This window comes from Hemitrygon akajei, chromosome 10 (assembly GCF_048418815.1).
Source record: "Hemitrygon akajei chromosome 10, sHemAka1.3, whole genome shotgun sequence".
Lineage (NCBI taxonomy): Eukaryota > Metazoa > Chordata > Chondrichthyes > Myliobatiformes > Dasyatidae > Hemitrygon > Hemitrygon akajei.
The window spans coordinates 12,272,934-12,295,268 of NC_133133.1; the positions used below are offsets into that span (position 1 = coordinate 12,272,934).

Consider the following 22,335-nt stretch of genomic DNA (forward strand, 5'->3'; position numbering starts at 1 on the left):
ATGGTTTTCAAGATGTGCAATCTCAGGAAATGGGTTGGTCAGTGATGAGATGGTCAGGACATGGAAAATGATGGTTAAAATATGATGGTACTATTAAGTGTACATGGTGCTAGGACAACTTCTGATTTACTTGGGCTATATGGAGATGCAAAGTTAACACAGTTCAGTGATGGCACAAGTGCAGAGGGAGAGACACTGAAGCAGAATAAACAGCTCACTGAGTTTTCATAAGAACAAAGGGAAAGTAATAAATACTAGGCTAATGGGCCTACTAACTAAAACAATTAAACTAAAATTGAATGCCATCACTGCGGCTCTGAAGCAGTAACTTAATATGAAATTAACTCCAGTCCTTTACACCGTCAGTCTAAATTGTAACATTCTTTCCCGGAACGGGGACTAAGTTAAGCAGGGAACATCACCATCGCTGCTTGTTGGTCAAAACTGGACAAGACTGAAACAAAAGGAAGAAAGTTAAATACAACCACAAAGCAATCCTGATTGGCTGGAACGTGCATTCTCACAAGCAAGATTGCTGTCCTTCAACAAAGGCACGCATACTCTACAGCAGAGTCCGTGGTTGTGACAGATGCACTTCGTGATTGAAGTTTAAATCTAAAAATACGCATTTGAGAAGTGCAAATAAAAATCATAATCAGATAATCCTCACATTGACCCCAGAATCTGAACCACATAGTTTCAAGTCCTACATATGTGAAAGCATACAGCTTTATTTATTGTCTAGAGTAAACTTGGTCACAGGCAGGGTAAATACAAGCAGACTTTTTCCACTGAGGTTGGGTGAGACTGGAACCAGATAGAGGTCATGGGTTATGGGTGAAGGGTGGAATGTTTAAGGGGAACGTGAGGAAACTTCTCTCAGGGAGTGGTGCGAGTAGAATGAGCTGCTAGCGAAACTAGTAGATGCGGGGTTGATTTCAACACAGGAGAAATTTGGATAAGGTACCTGGATGAGTGGGCTATGGAGAGCTATTATCTAGGTACAAATTGCTGGGACAAGGCAGCAATAATAGCTTATTGTTGACTAGATGGGCTGAAGGGCCTGTTTCTCTGCTGTAATGTTCTATAACTCTTTGGTCAACTGTAATCCAATTATTCTCACTCTACTGAATTGTGAGACCTGACATATTTGACTTTCTCACAGCAGTTGTACTCCTTTGTGACTTGAAAGGAACCTGATCTCAAAACCTCTAGTAAATCTTGAATTCCACTGATTTTATGAAGCCAGAAGCCCCTCACCTATGTGTTCCACAAGCTCAGAGAAAGTTGCATGTCTGATCCCCAGAGCCAGCACTGACATTTTCAACCGCATCCCCATATATTTGTCTTTGCCCTCATTGCATCCATTTATCTTTGTTATTTACAGCACAGTGAAGTTCTCTTAAAGGACAGACAGATTACTCATAATTTGCTTTATGTGGATGTCAGGAGGTTGCAACGAAAGGAAATGGCATCAAGTGAATGAGTATTGACTGCAGTGTTCTTCCTAAAATGAATGTCATTATCCTGCAGACAGGCCTATGCGTGCAGGAGTATTGAGCCATGGGGAATTTAATCTTGTCATCTATTTCATTGGATAGTTTTGGAAAACTGTTGCAAAATCTCCTGAATGGTGGCAACTTGTTCACAAGAATGTAAATGGAGCCCAGTATGAGGTATATGGTGGTCATGGTATTGGGGGCATCGGAGTTCAGATTTCAGTTGTACGTTCTCCCCGTGAAAATTGTAGGTTTCTTCTAGATGCTCTGGTATCCTCCCACAGTCTAATTGATTGTGCTAAGTTAAAATAAGTGGGTTGCTGGGCAGTGGTTCATTGGGCCAGAAGAGCTTTTTGAGTGCTGAATCACTAAATAATAAAAAAAATCTAAATATGGCTACATTCATTCACTGTTCACTGTGGCAATTCCTTCTCCAATTTTCATTTAAAACCTGATGATGCTTGTTCCTTAATAATTTTGTCCATTAAAGGAACATACTTCATGGATCATCTGGAAGTAGAAAGGTTTCCAAATGGTTCTCCTTCTTAGCACAGTTCATAGCCAATAGCCCTTGTCTGCCCATTGTTAGAACATAGTACAGTGCAGAACAGGCTCTTCGGCCCACAATGTTGTGCCGAACCAACTAATCAAAAGGCTAACTAAACTAATTCCTTCTGCCTACACACTGTCCATATCCCTCCATTTTCCTCAAATCCACATGTCTATTTATACATCTGTTAAAGTCCTGAATGTAACTGTTTCTACTACCACCTCAGATTGCACATCCCAGGCACCCACCACTCTGAGTAAAAAACTTGCCACTCACGTCTTCTTTGAACTTACCCCCCCCCCCACCTTAAATACGTACCATTAGGTATTAGACATTTCAAGCCTGAGAAAAAGATACTATCTGTCCACTCTATCTCTGCCTTTCATAATATTATAAACCTCTGTCAGATCTCCCCTCTGCCTCCGCTGCTCCCGAGGGAACAACCCGGGAACAGTCGAACAGTACAGCACAGCAACGGGCCTTGCAACCCACGATACCTGTACTAAGGATGTTGCCAAATAAATCCACTCCTTCTGCCTCTATATGATTCCACATCCCTCTACTTCGCATATCCACATGCCTATCTAAAAGCTTCTTGAACGTCTGCTTCAACGAACACCCCTGGCGGCACGTTGCCGGCAATGACCTCTTTGCACATCTTAAGCATTCTCTGGTTAGAAGCATAGAAACATAGAAAACCTACAGCACAATACAGGCCCTTCGACCCACAGAGTTGTGCCGAACATGTCTCTACCTTAGAAATTACTAGGTTTACCTGTAGCCTTTTATTTTTCTAATCTCCATCTTCTTATACACCTCTATCAGGTCACCTCTCATCCTTCTTCGCTCCAAGGAGAAAAGGCCGAGTTCACTCAACCTATTCTCATAAGGCATGCTCCCCAATCCAGGCAACATCCTTGTAAATCTCCTCTGCACCCTTTCTATGGCTTCCACATCCTTCCTGTAGTGAGGCAACCAGAACTGAGCACAGTACTCCAAGTGGGGTCCTATATAGCTGCAACATTAACTCTCAGCTCCTAAATTCAATTCCATGATTGATGAAGGCCAATACACTGTACGCCTTCTTAACCACTGAGTCAACCTGCGCAGCTGCTTTGAGTGTCCTGTGGACTCGGACCCCAAGATCCCTCTATTCCTCCACACTGCCAAGAGTCTTACCATTAATACTATATTCTGCCATCATATTTGACCTATCAAAATGAACCACTTCACACTTATCTGGGTTGAACTCCATCTGCCACTTCTCAGCCCAGTTTTGCATCCAATCAATGTCCCGCTGTAACCTCTGACAGCCCTCCACACTATCCACAACACCTCCACCTTTGTGTCATTTATAAAAATCATGAAGAGAAGGGGTCCCAGAACAGATCCCTGTGGCACTCCACTGGTAACCGACCTCCGTGCAGAATATGACCCATCTACAACCACTCTTTGCCTTCTGTGGGCAAGCTAGTTCTGGATCCACAAAGCAATGTCCCCTTGGGTCCCATGCCTCCTTACTTTCTCAATAAGCCTTGCATGGGGTACCTTATCAAGTGCCTTGCTGAAATCCATATACACTACTCATGGGGTTAGAACTTTGATCAGTTCCTTTTACAGGGCCTATAGAAACTATTCACTCCTCCTCCCCACCCCGGAAGTTTTCATGTTTTATTATTTTTTAACATTGAATCACAGTGGATTTAATTTGGTTTTTTTACAAAGTGATCTAAATTAATTACAAATACAAAACACAAAATAATTGCTTGCATAAATATTCACTCCCCTTTAATATGTCACACCAAATTATCACTGGTGCAGCCAATTGGCTTTAGAGTTACATGATTAATTAAATGGAGGTCTGTTTCTGGAGATTTATGTGCAGTCAAGGTGTTTCAATTTACTGTAGTAAAAATACACCTGTATCTAGAATCTTCTTGTGAGTCAGTATCCTGGCAAAAACTTCACATGAGGACAAAAGAACTCTCTAAGCAACTCCGTGAAAAGGTTATTGAGAAGCACAAGTCAGGAGATGGAAACAGGAAAATTTCCAAGTCACTGAATATCCTTTGGAGTACAGTTAAGTCAATCATCAAGAAATGGAAAGAATATGGCGCAGCTGTAAATCTGCCTAGAGCAGGTTGTCCTCAAAAACTGAGTGACTGTGCAAGAGGAGGACGAGTGAGGGAGGCCACCCAGAGACCTATGACAACTATGGAGGAGTTACAAGCTTCAGTGGCTGAGATGGGAGAGACTGCACATACAACAACTGTTGCCGTGTGCTTCAACAGTCACAGCTTTATGAGAGAATGGCAAAGAGACAGTCACTGTTGAAAAAACTCACATGAAATCTTGGCTAGAGTTTGCCAGAAGTATGTGGGAGTCAGCTGGAAGAACGTTCTATGGTCTGATAAAATCAAAATTGAGCTTTTTAGCCATCAGACTAAACGTTGTGCATGTCATCAAAAAGCATGAAGTGGAGATACTTCACTGCAGCAGGGCCTGGAAGGTTTGTGAAGGCAGAGGGTAAAATGAATGCGGCAAAATTCAGGGAAATCTTCAAGGAAAACCTAATGCATTCTGCAAGAGAACTGAGACTTTGAAGAAGATTTGTTTTCCAGCAAGACAATGACCCTGAGAATAAAGCCAAAGCTACACAGGAATGGCTTAAAAAGATCAAAGTTAATGTCCTGGAATGGCCGAGTCAGAGTCCAGACCTCAATCCAATTGAGAATTTGTGAGTGGACTTGAAAAGGGCCGTTCACTCATGATCCCCATGCAATCTGACAGAGCTTGAGCAGTTTTGTAAAGAAGAATGGGGGAAAATTGTAGTGACTGAATGTGAAACCTTTCTACACAGATTAAGGTTGTATTTGCTGCCAAAGGTACTAAATACTGACTTGAAAGCTACTAAATACTGACTTGAAGGGGGTGAATACTTATGCAATCAATTATTTTGTGTTTTATATTTGTAATTAATTGAGATCACTTTATAGAGATCTGTTTTCACTTTGGTACGAAGGAAGAGCCTTTTTCTGTTGATAAGTGTCAAAACAGCCAAATTAAATCCACTGTGATTCAATGTTGTTAAACAGTAAAACATGAAAACTACCAAGGGGGTGAATACTTTTTATAGGCAGAGTAGCTTTTAGAAGTTTGGTGATAGGGAACCTGGGAGTTTATTCCTCTTTGTGGTAATTTTGTTCCAAAGTTGTTTGGCTGAGAACAATCATTGATTTTCCTGATGAAATTTCTACATTCTTTTCCATAAGGAGATTCTCAATATTCCATGACATTAAGTCAAGATTTTCTGAGTTCCTTCAAGGGATCTTAGAACTGTTAGTTCTCTCTACCAACAACAATGTTTGCAGAAAAGTATGGGATGTTACAAATCCCGTGGGCAAAACCCAACCCTCTCTAAAGGGGGAATATCTGATTATTCTTTGTTGCAGCTTGTTTTAGGTAAATTGGCCTGGGAGATTCCAGAGAAGAAAAGAGAAAGGGGAGGGGGAAGAATTACTAGAAGTTTGAGAAATCAATGTTCATGCCATCAGGTTGGATGCTACCCAGATGAAATATGAGGTGTTGCTCCTCCAACCTGATATCAAGAACATGAGATAAAGAGTCCTTGAAAGAGCGCCCATAGGTTGTGGGAACATTTCATTGATGAAGTGAAGTTGAATGAAGTTATCCCCTAATGGCTGAGGGGCAATAACTATTCTTGAACTTAGTGGTGTAAGTCCTGAGGCTCCTGTACCTTCTTCCTGATGGTAACAGTGAGGTGAGCATGCATGTCCTGGGTGGTAGGGATCCTTGATTATGGTGGTTTTCCTGTGGCAATGTTTCATATAGATGTGGTCAATGGTGGGCAGGGTTTTACCCGTGATGAACTGAGCCATATCCAGTACTTTATGTGGGTTTGTCCTGTAAATGCCTACAAGAAAATGAATCTCAAGGCAGTACGTGGTAACATATATCTAATTTGACCCTTGCAGTACAGCCTCAGTTTTCTACTTGCACAGTTAATTTTTTGTGATGTGTAGAAATTACCTGGATGAAAAAGTAGATGGATGGGTTAGTAAGTTTGGATATTTAGATTGGTGTTCTTGTGGATAGTGTAAAAGACCAATAAGTTTACACAGTGGGATATGGATCAGTTGTAAATATGGGCAAAGAAATGGAAGGTGCTGTATAACTCACGCAGAAGTAATCTGTTGCAGTTTAAATTTCAAAGGTAAAGAGACAGTACTCTGTGGCAAGACCTTTCACAGTGTTGGTGAACAGAGGAATCTTGAGGCCCAATTTTCAGGCTGTCTGAAAGTGGATACACAGTTTGATCAGGTGGTTAAGAAGTCATATATCATGCTTGCCTTTATTAGTTGAGGCATTGAGTTTGGAAGTCAGAAAGTTATGTTGCAGCTCTATAAAACCTAGACAATTGCATTCTGCTCTGATCACTCTTTTATAGGAAGATAGTGGAGACTTTGGATAGGGTGCAGAAGAGGTTTATCTGTACACTGCCTGGATTAGACAGCATGTGCTAAGCTGGACAAACTTGCAGTGTTTTCACTGGAATGGCGGAGGCTGAGGGAAGACCTGAGCAAAGTTTATAAGATCATGAAAGGCACAGATAGGCAGCTAGCATCTTCTTCTTCAGGTTGAAATGTCCTGTGCTGTATGTTCTGTGTTCTATTCTGGGGTGGTATGGTAGCATAGCATTTAGCACAATTGCTCTACAGCACCAGGGATCACTGAATGGAGATCATTTCACACCATGGTCTGCAAGGAATTTGTACGTTCTCCCTGTGACAGTGTGGGTTTCCTCCAGGCTCTCTGGTTTCCTCCCAAATTCCAAAGATGTCATTTGGCATTCAAGATGAGGTAGTAAATTGGATTTGAGATTGGCTTCATCGGAGTAGCCAGATAGTGGTAGTAGATGGTTGCCTCTCTGACTGGAGGCCTGAGACTAGTGGTGTGCTGCAGGAATTGGGGCTGGGTTCCTTGGTGTTTGCCATCTATATCAAATATATTTCATAGAGGAGCACAAAATTATGAGGGGTGTAGATAGGGTAAATGTAAGCAGGCTTTCTCTGCTGAGTTTGGGTGAGAATAGTAGAACTAGAGGTCATGGATTAAAGGTAACAGGTGAAATAAGGGAAACAAGAGGAGGAATTTCTTCACTCAATGGCTGGTGAGGGTGGAATAAGCTGCCATTGGACATTGATTTCAACATTAAAGAAAAATTTGGATAGTTACATGAATGTGAGGGGTATGATCTCGGTTCTGGTCAATGTTACTAGACAGATCAATGGTTTAGCATTTACTAGATGGGCCAAAGGGTCTTTTACAGTGCTGTAGTGTACTATGACTTTCTGACTACGTATGTACGGATAGGTTTAGGTTGAGTAAGCTGTGGGCATGCTATGTTGACATGGAAACATAGTGACACTTGCAGGTTGATCCCAGCACAATCTTCACCGACTTGATTTGTTGCAGCTGGCACATTTCACTGTATGTATCGATGTTTTGATGTACATGTGACAAGTAAAGATAATCTTTAATCTTTCCATGTACTACCTCACAGGTCCAAATTTGGCCATTTTGTTTCCATTATTTCCACTCTAAATCTTTGGAAAATGTGAAGGCTGATTTAGATCGCATGTTTATAAGCACATAAACATCCCAAGTTAGGTGCCTCCGTGTGGTACTTGCAACTTTTTCCTAGCCTGAGAAGTTTCCATTTGTAGTCCCTGTTTCAATATTGCAGGAGATTTTTAATAGGGAACATTGTTTATCCACTTCATCACCATCAATCTCAAATAGGGAAACCCTTTTCTCAGCAAAAAAAAACTTATTTTGAAATGCAAGTATACAAAATACCATTTGCCTTTTTTCTCATTTCAATAATAAATTTCAAATATACAAAATAGCCCATTTCCTCCTGGCATTCTTGAAAGCGAGCCTGACCGATTAGGAAATCCCATTGTTGGCCTTCTGATGGTGATAGTTTAGTTGATTCTTCTGTGTGTTTGATTTTGTGTCTGTCTGTGTGGATTATGTGGATGTGTGGGTTTATGTGTACAATGTGTATGCACAATGTGTGTTTACGTGTGCGTATGCATACATGCACACACATGGTATGCATTTTTACATGTGTGCATGTATGAGTGTACATGCATGACATGTATTTGTCTGTACATGTGAAAGTATGTATATTTGCATGTGTGCATGCTTGTTATATATGTATTCTATGTGTTTATGAAACCTCACATTAGTAATATGTAAGTTCATATCTCAGAGCAAACCTTTGAACTGTATTTGCAATTTGTATTTAGCTGACCAATGCGAGCAGAACTTGAGGCTTTGAGGTATGGAGCGAGAATGAGCTGGTTGGCTTTGTTTTTTCAGTGGAAATACAGTAGAATGAGGGGTGATCTTATGAGGATGTATAAAATCACGAGGGGAATAGGTGAGGTGAATGCGCACAGTCTCTTCCCCAGGGCTGGATAGTCAAGAGTTAGAGAGCATAGGTTTAAGGTGAGGGGGAGAGATTTAAAAGGGAGTTGAATGGCAACTTTTTCCACTCAGTGGGTGGTCATTATATGGAACAAGCTGCCAGAGGAAGTGGTTGAGGAAGGTACATAAACAACATTTAAAATCTACTTGGACATGTACATGTACGAGAAAGGTTTAAAGGGATACAGGCAAAACATGGATAAGTTGAACAAGATTAGGTGGGAATCTTGATTGGCATGGACCAGTTAGGCTGATGGGCCTATTTCTATGCTGTATGATTCCATGACTCTGACTCCTATGTTTATTTTTCAAAACACTTGAAGCTCCACCTGATTGGTACTAATAAAATATTTTTAAATTTAAATGGTCCAATCAAAACCCAGTAATCGCAAGGACTGTGCATGTCCTTTGAGGTGTCACAATTGCAGATTCAAATAGAACCCATAGTCTCTGAATGCATTCAAGAGAGAGTTAGATAGAGCTCTTATAGATAGCAGAGTCAAGGGATATGGGGAGAGGGCAGGAACGGGGTACTGATTGTGTATGATCAGCCATGATCACAGTGAATGGCGGTGCTGGCTCGAAGGGCCGAATGGCCTACTCCTGCACCTACTGTCTTTTGTCTATTGTCATTCTTCAGCCAATCACAACTGGAATGTTAAGATCAAAAGCAGGGAGTGTTGGCAGCACTGGTGTTTGGGACAGCTGACATATTGGCTCAGGATGTCATGGCTAACTCACCACCACTTGCCTGGACAGAAGTGGAGAAGAAACTTCTTGCCATTTCTGTCATGAATGTTTTGAGATTGGGGCCCTGAGTTTAAACAGCCCACCAGTGTAAACACAAACCCTGTGTTTACCTTGTCAAGATCTATAGGAATGTGGCGACCCACTTTTTGAGCAGGCGAACCGGCTCACAAATAGCCAGCGCGCGGGGAGAGACTTTGGTAATGCACTTCCGACGTCATTTCCGCCCGGAGAGGGCGGGCGCTAGGGATTAAATGCCAGCGCCGCGAAGTTTGAATGAACTAGTCTCGAAACGACTTACCGACTGTGTGTCGTCTCTAGCTCTGTATGTAGTACATCGCTACAGGAATATATATTTTTTTAATGATTCAGTGAAATTAATTCTCATTCTACTAAACTCAAGGGAGTACAAGCCCAGTCTGCCTACTTTCCATAATTTCTCCATCCCAGGCATTAATCTGGAAAACTGCTGTAGAATTTCCTTCATCATTAGTATTCCTTCCTTAATCAGCATAAATAGACCTGTAAATACTAATCCAGAGACATAAGGCAAGGTGCCTCTGTGGAAGCACTGTCTATATCTCCTCTTTACCCTGCAATCACCATCCACACCTCCACATACCAACTGCTTTTATCCTGACCTACGTCCACCCCAGCCCCCACCTTTCACCAACTCCCCAGTCATCATGGACTCACTTTCACTACTGAACAGGTGAGAAAGGCCCTGTGGGAAAATCAGACACGGCAAAGCACTAGGACCAGATGGTGTGAACCCTGACGTCCTGAAGGAGTAAAAACAACATGTGTGGTCTTGGTACCCATGAAGGGCCGATCGAAAAGCTTCAATTACTACCGTCCAGTGGCCCTGACTTCAAACATCATGAAGACGCTGGGGAGGTTGGCCTAGCTCATCTCCGACCCCTGGTCAGATCAGCCCTCAATCCCCTGCAATCTGTCTACCAGGATGGCATTGATTCAAGATTCAAAAACTTTATTGTCATTCCAACCATACATCAGCTCTGCAGGGCAGAATGAGACAGCGTTTCCTAGGGGCAAGTGCAATCATAACATAACAAACACAACAATAAATAGTAAAACACAACAGCCACATGTCGGTTAAAATCAAGTTATAAGTGCCCAGTGCAAGTTAAAAGTGTCCAAAACAGAGTCAGGTAGAGCAGCTATTTAGCAGTCTGACTGCCTGTGGGGGGAAGCTGTTTAGTAGCCTTGTGATTTTTGTTTTGATGCTCCTGTAACGTTTGCCTGATGGCAGAAGAACAAACAGTTTATGGAGAGGGTGTGAGGAGTCTTTAATGACGTACCGTGTCTTCTGGAGGCATCGACTCTGAAAGAGGTCTTGGACAGAAGGTGGGGAGACCCCATTAACCTTCTCTGCTCCCCTAACCACCTTCTGCAAGGCTTTTTTGTCGGCAGCACTGTAGCTGGAGTACCAGGTTATGAGGCACACCATGCCTCTGTAGAATGTAGTTAAGATGTTAGTGGGGAGTGATGCTTGTTTAAGTTTCCTCAGAAAGTGCAATTTCTGCTGGGCCCGTTTCACAATCCCAGTGGTGTTCCTGGACCAGGTGAGATTGTCCGAGATCTGCACCCCAAGGAACTTGATGTTTTCCACTCTGTCCACTGTGGAGCCACTGATGCTGAGGGGTGTGTGCTCAGGCTGAGACCGTCTGAAATCGACGATCATCTCCTTGGTTTTGGTGACATTAAGAATCAAGTTGTTGTCACTGCACCAGCTCTCTAGGTGTTTGACTTCCTCCCTGTACATTGTTTCATCATTTTTGCTGATGAGCCCCACCACTGTGGTATCATCAGCAAATTTAATGATCAGGTTTCCCTTGAATCTGGCTGCACAGTCATATGTTAGCAGTGTAAACAGCAATGGGCTGAGCACACAGCCTTGTGGGGATCCAGTGCTCAGTGTGATGGAGTCAGAGATGTTCCTGCCAACACGGACTGACTGTGGTCTCTCTGTCAAGAAATCCAGAATCCAGCGACACATGGCAGTGTTAAGGCCAAGCAGCGACAGCTTCTCCACTAGTCTCTGCGGGATGATGGTATTGAAAGCTGAACTGAAATCAATGTACAGGATTCTGGCATAAGTGTCTTTATTATTATTGGAGTCAACAATGCTGTCATCTACCTGTTGAACAGAGTTTACTCCCATCTGGATAAGCAGGCCAGCACTGTGAGGATCATGATTTTTGATTTCTCAAGTGCCTTCAATACCATACAGCCCTCATTGCTGGGGGAAAGCTCCGTTCAATGCAGGTTGGTACTTCCATTGTGTCCTGGATAATGGACTACCTGTCTGGCAGACCACAGTTTGTGCAGCTTCAGAGCTGTGTGTCAGACATGGTAAAGAGCAGCACTGGGGCTCCACAGGGGACTGTATTGGCTCCTTCCTGTTTACTCTGTATACCTTGGACTTTAGATACAACATTGAGCAAATTACCTGCAGAATTTTCTGATGACTAGGCAATAGTTGGGTGTACAAAGGGAGGATGGGAGGATGACTATAGGGCCCTGGTGGCAGACTTTGTCAAATGGTGCAAGCTGAGTCATCTGCAGCTCAACGTTAACAAGATAAAGCAAACAGTGATGGACTTCAGGAAGACTAAGCCTGCACTGTTCCCTGTTACTATTGATGGTGAGGACGTGGATGTGGTGAGGACCTACAAGTGCCTGGAGGTGCAGCTGGATGACAGACTTGAGTGAAGCATCAACACAGAGGTTGTGTATAGAAGGGCCTGAGTCACCTTTACTTCCTTGGACAGAGGTCCTTTGGAGTATGCTGGCCTCTCCTTCACATGTTCTACCAGTCTGTTGTAGCGAGTACAATCTTCTATGCAATGGTGTGCTGGGGCAAAGGCATCAATATGGGTGACACCAACAGGCTCAATAGACTGATTAGAATGACTGACTGTCATGACTGAATGACTGTCAAACTGGACACACTGGGGGCCGTGGTAGAACAAAGGACCCATCTGAAAATCATGGCAATTCTGGACAATGTTTCTCAGCCTCTGCATGCCACCTTGGCTGAATAGAGGAGCACTTTCAGTAATAGACTAAGACAACTGCACTGCTCCAAAGAGAGCATTCTTATTGTCAGCTGTAAGGCTCAAATATGAGACAACCTGTAGCCAGGGAAGTGATGACTGTTTAAGGTAACTTATGTTTTTTTAATTCTTCTTACTTGTCTTCTAATACTGTATATCTGTGAACTTGTAATGCCACTGTGACACTGTAAATGGGATCAATAAAGTTTATATCTATCTACAGTCGATGTTTTCGGTGAAAACATTGCATCAGGATTGAGAATGGAGAAGGCAGATATCCATTCTGATGAGGTGAGGGGGAGGACTGAGGCTGATACTGGCAGGTGATTGGTGGATTCAGGTAAGGAGAGTTTGATTGGCAGATGGGGTCAGGAGGGGCAGGTCAGGTGGTGGAGATAACAGCAGAGGTGAAGGTATTGTTTAAGTAGGCCAATGTGAATTCCATTCTTTCTCTTTGATTAAATCATGGGTTTATGAGAACCACATTGTCCTCTCGGTTACGACAAGTTTAACTTGGTCAAAAACAACTCTTTGACCTTCGGAAAGGTGATGCTGCTGTGCTAGAAAGCTGAGGTTAGCCTTGTAGGCACTGGAACGTGAGTATTCATCACAAAGTGTGGAAACATTATGGGAGGGAGAGGGACAGGAGACCCAGTGGGTTGACAATGTGGGTGACAATATTACACATGTGGTCTCAACAGATAGTAACGTGACATCTCAAATTCTGAAGATATGCAAGCTACAGGCTCACTTTCAAGGACTCTTTACAACTCGAAATCTCAGTACTTTTTTAAACATCTGCATATTTTGTCTTCTTAAGCACATTGGTTGTCAGTCTTTTTAATATGTTTTTTTTCATAAATTCTTGAAAATTTCTTTATTTTCCTGTAAATGCATCTTGAAGAAAAGAAAATGAATCTTGAGGTACTTTGATTTAAAAAATCGCTTTTAAATTTGAACTTCACATTTATTTTTGCCTTCTTAATTGTTTGCTGATATGTGCATTAGGCGTCTTCCTGAGGAAAGACTAAAGTTAATATTTCTGTTTGGTAGCATTATAGCTGCATGCCAAAGCACAGGGGTTCAGCTAAAATCATTGAATTGGTTTATCATTGTCACATTTACTGAAGTACGTAAAGTGAAAAACTTGTCGTGTATGTCATACATAGAGATCAATTCATTGCAACAATGCTTTGAGATAGAAAAAGGTCAAAACAATAACAGAATGTTACAGATGCAGAAAAAGTGCAGTGCAGTCAGACAATGAGGTGCAAGGCCATAACTAGATAGGTTGGGAGGTCAGAATCCATCTTCTACATTGGAGGCTGTCCAATATTCTTCTATCAATGGGATCGAAGCTGTCCTTGATCCTGGTGGTATGTGTATTCAGGCTTTTGTATCTTCTTCCTGATAGATTCAACTTCAGATTCATTTATTTATCACATGCACATCAAAACATACTGTGAAACCTGTTGTGTGCGTTACCAACCAACACAAACTGAGAATATGCTGGGAAGGGGATGAAGAGGGAATGTTTGCAAGTGTTGACCCATTTCAGTTGAACTTCCCATTCCTATTCTGAGATGATGGCACAGTCATGGTGAGGCCACCCTCAGTTTGGAGGTGCAACCTGAGTTGATTATAGTGGCTGTTTACCAAGGCAGTGAGGAGTGTAGATAGATAAATACTGGTGATGACACATCCAGGGAATACATAATTTCCAAACCACTGGAGCAAGGTAAAAGTCCCACAAAACAGGAAAATGACTGGAATGAAACGGGAGAGGAGGAAAGTGCTTTTTATTAAACAAAAAGGACAGAGGACAAGAATTCTCATTGAAGATCATCTCTATTTTATAACTAACACAATCACAGGAAAGTCTAAGTCTAAGAACTTAATGATAACATCATAACAAGCCAGAAAAAATTGAACTCAATACTCCTGAATCCTCAAATAAAACACTTTGAATACTGTGGAACTCACACAAAATGCTGGAGAAACTCAGCAGGTCAGGCAGCATCTCTGAAAGAAATAAATAATCAACATTTTGGCCTGAGTCCCTTCATCAGGACTGGAAAGGAAGAGAGAAGAAGGTAAGGGGGAGGGAAAGGAGTACAAGCTGGCTGGTGATTGGTGAACCCAGGTGAGAGTGGGAAGGAGGGTTGGTGGGAGAGCGAGATGATGTAATGAGAAGCTGGGAGGTGATAGGTGGAAGAGATAATGTGCTGAAAAAAATTAATTTAATAGGAGAGGGAGATGATAGGCAGGTGAAGAGAACGGGTGAGAGGAGAGCAAGAATGGGGAACGGAAAACGAGAGAAGGGGGTCAAGGAGGGAGGGTGAAATTATTGGAAGCTAAAGAAATTGATGTTCATGCCATCAGATTGCAGGTATATATATGAGGTGTTGCTCCTTTACTCGATTGAGAGCGGCTTCATCATGGCAGTAGAGGAGGCCATGGACTGACCTATCAGAATGGGAATAAGAAGTCAAGTCAAGTCACTTTTATTGTCATTTCAACCATAACTGCTGGTACAGTACACAGCAAAACGAAACAACGTTCCTCCAGGACCCTGGTGCTACATGAAACAACACAAAACTACACTAGACTTTAGACCTACATGGGACTACATAAAGTGCACAGAACAGTGCAAGACATTGTCAATAATTAATAAACAAGACAATAGGCACAGTAAAGGGCAAATTACAATATAATAATAAATGATGTAAATGTAAACAATGTTTTAACAGGAATTGAGAAAGAAATGAACAAAAATTGCAAAGGGAGTGAAGTGATGTGGTGTTCAGGTGTGTGTGTGTGTGTGTGTGTGTGTGTGTGTGTGTGTGTGTGTGTGTGTGTGTGTGTGTGTGTGTGTGTGTGTGTGTGTGTGTGTGTGTGTGTGTGTGTGTGTGTGTGTGTGTGTGTGTGTGTGTGTGTGTGTGTGTGTGTGTGTGTGTGTGAGAGAGAGAGAGAGAGACACACTAAGCTCTGGGAATTGAGGAGTCTAATGGCTTTGGGGAAGAAAATTTAGCCAAGTTTGCCCTTTCTGATAGATGGGTCTGAAATGTGGAATCTATGATCACATTTAAAGTCAGGCCCATGATGTCATTAATATCTTACTTTAATTCTTCTTAGGATAGGGGATGACATTTAGATTGTATTCTGCAAATAAGTGTTCTGCTTGTGCCCTTTGGACATCTGAGTAAAAATTTTTCTTTCTCTTTTTCTCCTTCATAGGTCAGTCTTTCCAACGAGACCAGCTGTGTGGAAGAAATACTACGGGTTGGTCTTTGTATTTCTTTTAATTTTAATTGTGTGGCGGGGACTTTTGGGAGATGTGGAGGAGTTCTCCAAACATAGCACAGCCCAAATACTGCAAAAGGTTCGCAGAGGCTGTGTTCTGGACGGGGTGGGACTGCTGTCTGTAAGGAGTGTGTATGCTCCACCCGTAACCACGTGTATTTTAAACATGACAGTGAAAGATGTGGGTCAGCAGCATAATGCTATTACAGGGTTCAATTCCAGCCACTATCTGTAAGGACTTAGTATGCTCTCCCCGTGACTATGTGGATTTCCACTGGGTGCCTCGGTTTCCTCGCACATTACAAAAGTATATGAGTTAGTAGGTTAATTGGCCACGTGGGTGTAATTTTGCTGCACAGGTGTGTTGGGTCTGCAATTGTGCCATATCTAAATAATGTTAAAAGATAGCAGTACTCCACCTTACCTCTCAAGCCCTCTCTGCCAGTCAAAAAATCATATGTGATCTATACTACTCCTCCTCTATGCTAGTTCCCCTTCACCCTCAATTTCAAGATTACACCTCAAAAAGCATGCACCTCCAGTGATCCACTGCCCACAATCCTCTGGGGTAGAGAAGTCCAGTGATTCATCACTTCGTGGTTTTAATTTGAAGGTTAAGCACAATAACCATGAGGTAAATTTGCAGCTTTATAAAATTCTGGTTAGACCACATTTGGAGTGTTGTGTTCAGTTCTGTTCCCTCATTATAGGAAGGATGCGGGATCTTTAGAGAAGGAGCAGAGGAGATTTACCAGGATGCTGCCTGGATTAGTGAGCATGTTTTCTGAGGATAGGCTGAGCAAGCTGGGTTTTTCTCTTAGGATGGAAGGAAGTGGCTTGATGAAGGTTTACAAGATGATAAGAGGTATACTGTAAATCTAGCAGATAACCATAGACTATTTCCCAGGGCAGAAGTGGTTAAGACGGGGGGGCATAATTTTAACGAGATTGGAGGAAAGTATAGGGGAGATGTCAGAGGTAGTTATTTTACGTATTGCAATGTACTGCTGCTGTATAACAATAAATTTTATGAAATGCAGTATACCAGTAATATTAAACTTGGTTTTGATCCTGATTTTACAGAGAGGGTGGTGGGTGCATGAAACACTCAGCCAGGGTGGTAGTGGAGGCAGATACATGAGGGACATTTAAGAGACTCTTAGAGAGTCACATGGATGATAGAAAAAATGGAGGGCTATGTGGACTGGAAGGGTGAGATTAATCTTAGATTTCACACAACATCGTGAGCTGAAAGGCCTATACTGTGCTGTTCTATGTTCTAAATGTCCGGCTCCTTTATCTTGCACTAAACACTTCTCATCTGAGAATCTTACACTAATGGGAACACCTCCGCATGTCCAGTGCATTTCAGGGAACCGTTCTCTTCCACTGAAGATACTCATCTAGAATGGTTGGTCAGCCTGACAGAAGAATGAAAGCTGACAGTGATCCGAAAATGAAATGTGTGGAGTTTCCACATAATGAGGCAGGATTAATTTAGCTTTGAAAATACAACATGTAACTATCTCCCCAGTACATGAGGCCATGATATTGATGGTGATTGTTAGGCCTGACATACTAATAGGATAATAGCCTCAATTTCTAAAGACTTCAATATTATTATGTAGAGGATATGAAACATGGGTAAAGGTTCAGGTTCTGAACTCTAATGAGTAAAGCTATTAATATTGTGTTAATAGCATCTAACGTATCAGTGTCTTAAAGGTAGAGAAACAGACCCCTGAGACGATTAAAGCATTCAGAGAGATGGTGGCAGCTTACACTCAGTGGCCACTTTATTAGGGACACCTGTACACCTACTTGTTAAAACTAATATCTAATCAGCCAATCATGTGGCAGCAACTCAATGCATAAAAGCATGCAGGCACGGTCAAGAGGTTCAGTTGTTGTTCAAACCAAACATCAGAGTGGGGAAATAAAGTGGTCTCAGTGACATTGACCATGGAAAGATTGTTGCTTCCAGATGGGGGAGGGGGGAGGGTGTGAGAATCCCAGAAACTGCTGATCTCCTGGGATTTTCACGCACAAAAATATTTTTTTATGCCGTGGGCCAATGCTGTTCAGCAAGGCCCTCAGGTTGGGAACCCCTGCTCTGGGGTTTTCAGAGAATGGTGCGAGAAAAAACAAAAAAAATTCGATGAGCAGCAGATGTGTGGGTGAAAATCCTGTGTTAATGAGTAAGGTCAGGGGAGAATAGCCAGACTGGTGCAAGCTGACAGGAGGCAACAGTAACACATATAACCACACATTACACCAGTGGTGTGCAGAAGAGCATCCCTGAATGCACAACACATCAAACCTTGAAGTGAACGATCTACAGCAGCAGAAGACCACAATATATTCAGTGACCACTTTATGACAGATAGGGGGTACTGAGTAAAGTGGCCACTAAGTGTACTTTCTACCCATAATGCCTCTGGCTAACAAAAATCCAGCAACCTCTGAAATGAAAATTGACTCAACACTGTCAGCTGTTTATGGGAGGGAGTTCTAAACTTCTTTCAGATTCTGCTTATTTCTGAACTTCAGTACAGGAAGGCTGGCACTAATCTGTGACTGGTCTAAGACTTCTTATCCAGTGGGAATAATTGTACTCTATCTCCCTATCAGTTCCACTTAATGTCTTGGAAACTTTGATCGAATCAGCCTTTAAGCTTCTAAATAATAAAGCATGCAACTTTAATTTGTGCCACGTCACCTCACAATTTAACCCTTGGGTTCCAGGTATCACTGTTTTAATTCAGCACTCTTTTCAACAGTGGGGATAGATTCATCAGCCTATGCTGTTTGGAACTATTCTAATCTGGGCTTTGTATAAAGGAATATAGCCTTTCGGCCCAACCAGTCCATGCTGACCGTGCTAATCCCAATTTCCTGCGCTCGGCCCACATCTCTCCAAGACACTCCCCTCTAAGTACCTGCCCAACTGCTTCTTAAATGAAACTCTTGTATGTGCTTGATGCGCCATCAATAACTCTCGAAGTTGTGAGTCGAGGTAGCCTTTTATTAGCTGGAAGAAAGCATCGTCAGCAGCAAGAGACCATCACACAACATCCTGGAGACTGAGGGAGGAGCAGTGCCTCCAATCGCCTTTATACAGGGGTCTGTGGGAGGAGCCACAGGAGCAGTCAGCAGGGGGCGGGGGGCGTGTCCAGACAGGTATATGCAGTTCACCACAGTGCTTTAACCAGTTCCTCCAGCCATTCGTTTCATGCACTCAAAAGTTGCCCCTCAGAGCCCAGGACATGCCCTCTTCTCATTGCTACCATCAGGAAGGAGGTACAGGAGCCTGAAAGCACACACTCAGTGGTTCAGGAACAACTTCTTCCCGTTACCACCCAACTTCTGAATGGACATTGACCCCATGAGCACCACCTCGTTACTTTTTTCTTTCTTTCTTGCAGTATTTATTTAATTTAACCATTTAATATATGCTGTATATATTCATAATGTGGTTCACAGTTTTTTCCTATTATCATGTATTGCATTTTACTACTGCTGCAAAATTAACAAATTTCCCAACACATGCCAGTGAAATGAAACGTGAATCTCATTCTGATTCTGATTTTAAACCTTCCCTCTCTCACACTAAGCCTATGCTCCCTTCTTTTGGACTCACCCACCACGGAGAAAGGACTGTTACCATCCACCATATCAATGCCTCTCCTAACATTAAACACTTCTATAGGGTCACCCCTCATTAGTTATTAGAGCACCATTGCACAGAAATTGGCCCTTCAGCCTATCTAGTCCATGCTAATCTATTATTCCACCAACATACCGAGGAATAAAGACCCAGCCCGGCCAACCTCTCTCTGTAACTCAGGCCCTCTAAACCTGGCCATATCCTCATAAATCTTTTCTGCAATCTCTCCAGTTCAAACACATTTTTTTGTATAACAGGATGACCAAAGCTGTAAATAGTGCTCCAAGTACAGCCTCACCGACTGCATCATAATGTCGCAACTCCTGCACTCAACGCCTAGACGTCATTCCTTTCCTGATTTTGCATACTTCAAATATAAAATGCAGCACTCCATTAACTCCCTGATTGTTCTTAATACTCACCCGTGACAGTTTAATGATTTATTTATATGTACAGAGTCTCTAAGTATCTTTGACCTCAAATGCTTTTAACGTTTAACCATTTACAAATTAATCTGGACTATCATTTTATGGTCAAGTATTGATGACCTCACATTGAAGTCCTTTTGCCACAGCTTTGCCCGTTCACTTAATCTATTAATATCATTTTATGCTTCCATTTATACAATGCTCTCCTGCTCTCTGTGTGCTACCAACAAACTTCAATACGTGGCTCTCCATCCATCATAGAAGTCATTAATACATTCAGTGAATGCATGAAGCACCAGCACAGATCCCTGTGGAACGTCCTCTAGTCACATCCTGCTGATCAGAGTACTGACCCATTGTCCTGAGTCTGTTCCCTGCCCCTCAGATACTTCTCCCATCGGGTCAGTAGCTTGTCCTCACAACTATAAAGCTACATTTTGAGTTAACAGACTTGTTATATGATTCAAGATTCAAGATTGTTTAATGTCATTTCCAGTACACAAGTGTACTCCGGATCTGATGCAGCACAAAAAGAAACACGATAAGGGACACAGTAATTTAAAAAAAAAACACAAAAAAAATACAGTATAAAGTTTGGCACAGTAGCGTAGTGGTTAGCCACACACTTTACAGTACCAATGACTCCCGCTACTGCCCATAATGAGTTTGTATGTTCCCCCCTGACTGTGTGGGTGCTCCGGTTTCCTCCCACAGTCCAAAGGCAGACTGGTTGATAGGTTAATTGGTCAATGTAAAGTGTCCTGTGATTTGGCTAGGATTAAATCGGGGTGGCTCGGCTCTTTTTTGTGTGTGAGGGGGTGGTTGATGTCTTTTCTTTCAACAAGCACCATGGTTTTTCTTTGTTTCGTGGTTATCTGGACAAGACGGATCTCAGAGTTGTATTCTGCATGCATCACTAATAAAATGAACCTTTTAACCATTGACTGTACATCTGTAAAGTGATAGTAGGTACAGAGTCTATACATAAGGTGACTGACAGAAAATGATAAAGTAGTGATGATGGGGGTGTGGAGGGGTGGGCTAGTGGCTGGAAGTGTTGATCAGCCTTAATGCTTGGGAAAAGTAACTTTTTTGAGTCTGGTGGTTTGGTGTAGCCTCCACCCTGTTGGGAGTGGGATAAACAGTCCAAAGGTTACGGGGAGAAGGCCGGAGAATGGGGTGGAGAGGGATAATAAATCACCATGATTTAATGCCAGAGCAGACTCAATGGACCGAAAGGCCTAATTCTGCTTCGATGTCTTATGGTGTTATTAGCTATTTTTACCGTAGGCTATTTATTTCTAAAGTAATGACTCTTTGTGAAGCTGTTAAAATAGAATCACAGACTTATTAAGGCAAATTATGAATGACGAACTGTAAATTAATCTTATCCAATAATTTGCATTGTGCTGCAGTTAATATTTGCCTCTCAAGATGACATTAAGAGGAACTGTAAACTTCATCTCATTCAGTCCAGTGTTGCAGATTCTGGTTTTAAATTGCTTTAGGTATTCATAGTCCCCAAGTATCCTCAGTACTTGTGTTTTAATAAGCAAACCAATTCCCAACAAACATCATTTGGTTGCTGTCAAGCTAGAATGGAATAAGCCATTAGTTCCAGCGAGTATTTCACCAATGGATATTTTTAGGCCTATGCTATTGTGGACGGACAGGAGACCGTGTGAACAGCTGGACGATTATACTCTGCCTCTGCAGAGAGAAATTATTGAAACTGGTGAGCGATGGTGCAAGAGATGAAAAATGGGGATGTTGCGATCTCAGAGGACAACCAGTCACCTTGATTTCAATACAAGAGATTCTGCAGATGCTGGTAATCCAGAGTAACAGATACAAAATTCTGGAGGAACTCAGTGGGCCAGGCAGTATCTATGGAGAAGAATAAAAAGACAGTGTTTCAGGTTGCAACCCTTCATTAGAACTCTCCATAGATGCTGCCTGACCTGCTGCATTCCTCCAGCATTTTGTGTGTTCAATCTTAAACTTGGCTACTTAATATTAATTGGAACAGTTACTGTGAAAGGCAAAATGGAACAGGGCCAATGTTCCCTCTAAATTTGTAATGACCACTGTGTGCAAAATGTTGTGCTGTGCAATTTTTATGCCCAGTGACAACAACATGTGCACACAGAATAATTTCTTCAATAAAAGCAACAAAAGTAAGCCAGTTCTAAAATGTGCAGACAAATCATTGCAAACTCCATGTTGTTGGCACCGTCCGCATCAGAAACCGGAGAAGAAAATGTGATTGTATACGATTGTGAAGTATACTTAACATGCCAATGAGGGTATCAACCTTTTGTGTGCAATTTAAAGTCCTTTGAGTGCCAGTAGCAGCAGGTGTGTGTACACGTACATGAGTACACCCGAGAGAGAACGTTGAACAGGGCTGCCAGTTCTGGAAAGGGTTTGAGGAAAGTGAGGGGTTTGGAGAAAGGTGGTTGGCAGAAGTTTTTCCTTTACTTCATCATGGAGTTTGATTGGGTAAACAGGTGAGAAAGTAAAAAAAGAAAGTGGGGATCATATG

At 42.2% G+C, this 22,335-nt stretch overlaps 1 protein-coding gene across 5 annotated transcripts in view; it reads left to right on the forward strand.

The window, feature by feature from the left end:
- The window catches only part of aff2 (AF4/FMR2 family, member 2), a 685,599-nt gene that overhangs the window by 390,283 nt on the left and 272,981 nt on the right, over positions 1 to 22,335 (forward strand). For 4 of the 5 annotated variants that reach the window (XM_073057781.1, XM_073057782.1, XM_073057785.1 and 1 more), the window contains one exon: positions 15,630 to 15,674. The exons of the other annotated variant lie outside the window; for it this stretch is intronic. In XM_073057781.1, the coding sequence (XP_072913882.1) occupies positions 15,630 to 15,674 (45 nt within the window). The remainder of the gene's footprint in view (positions 1 to 15,629; positions 15,675 to 22,335) is intronic. 5 annotated transcript variants of the gene reach the window in all.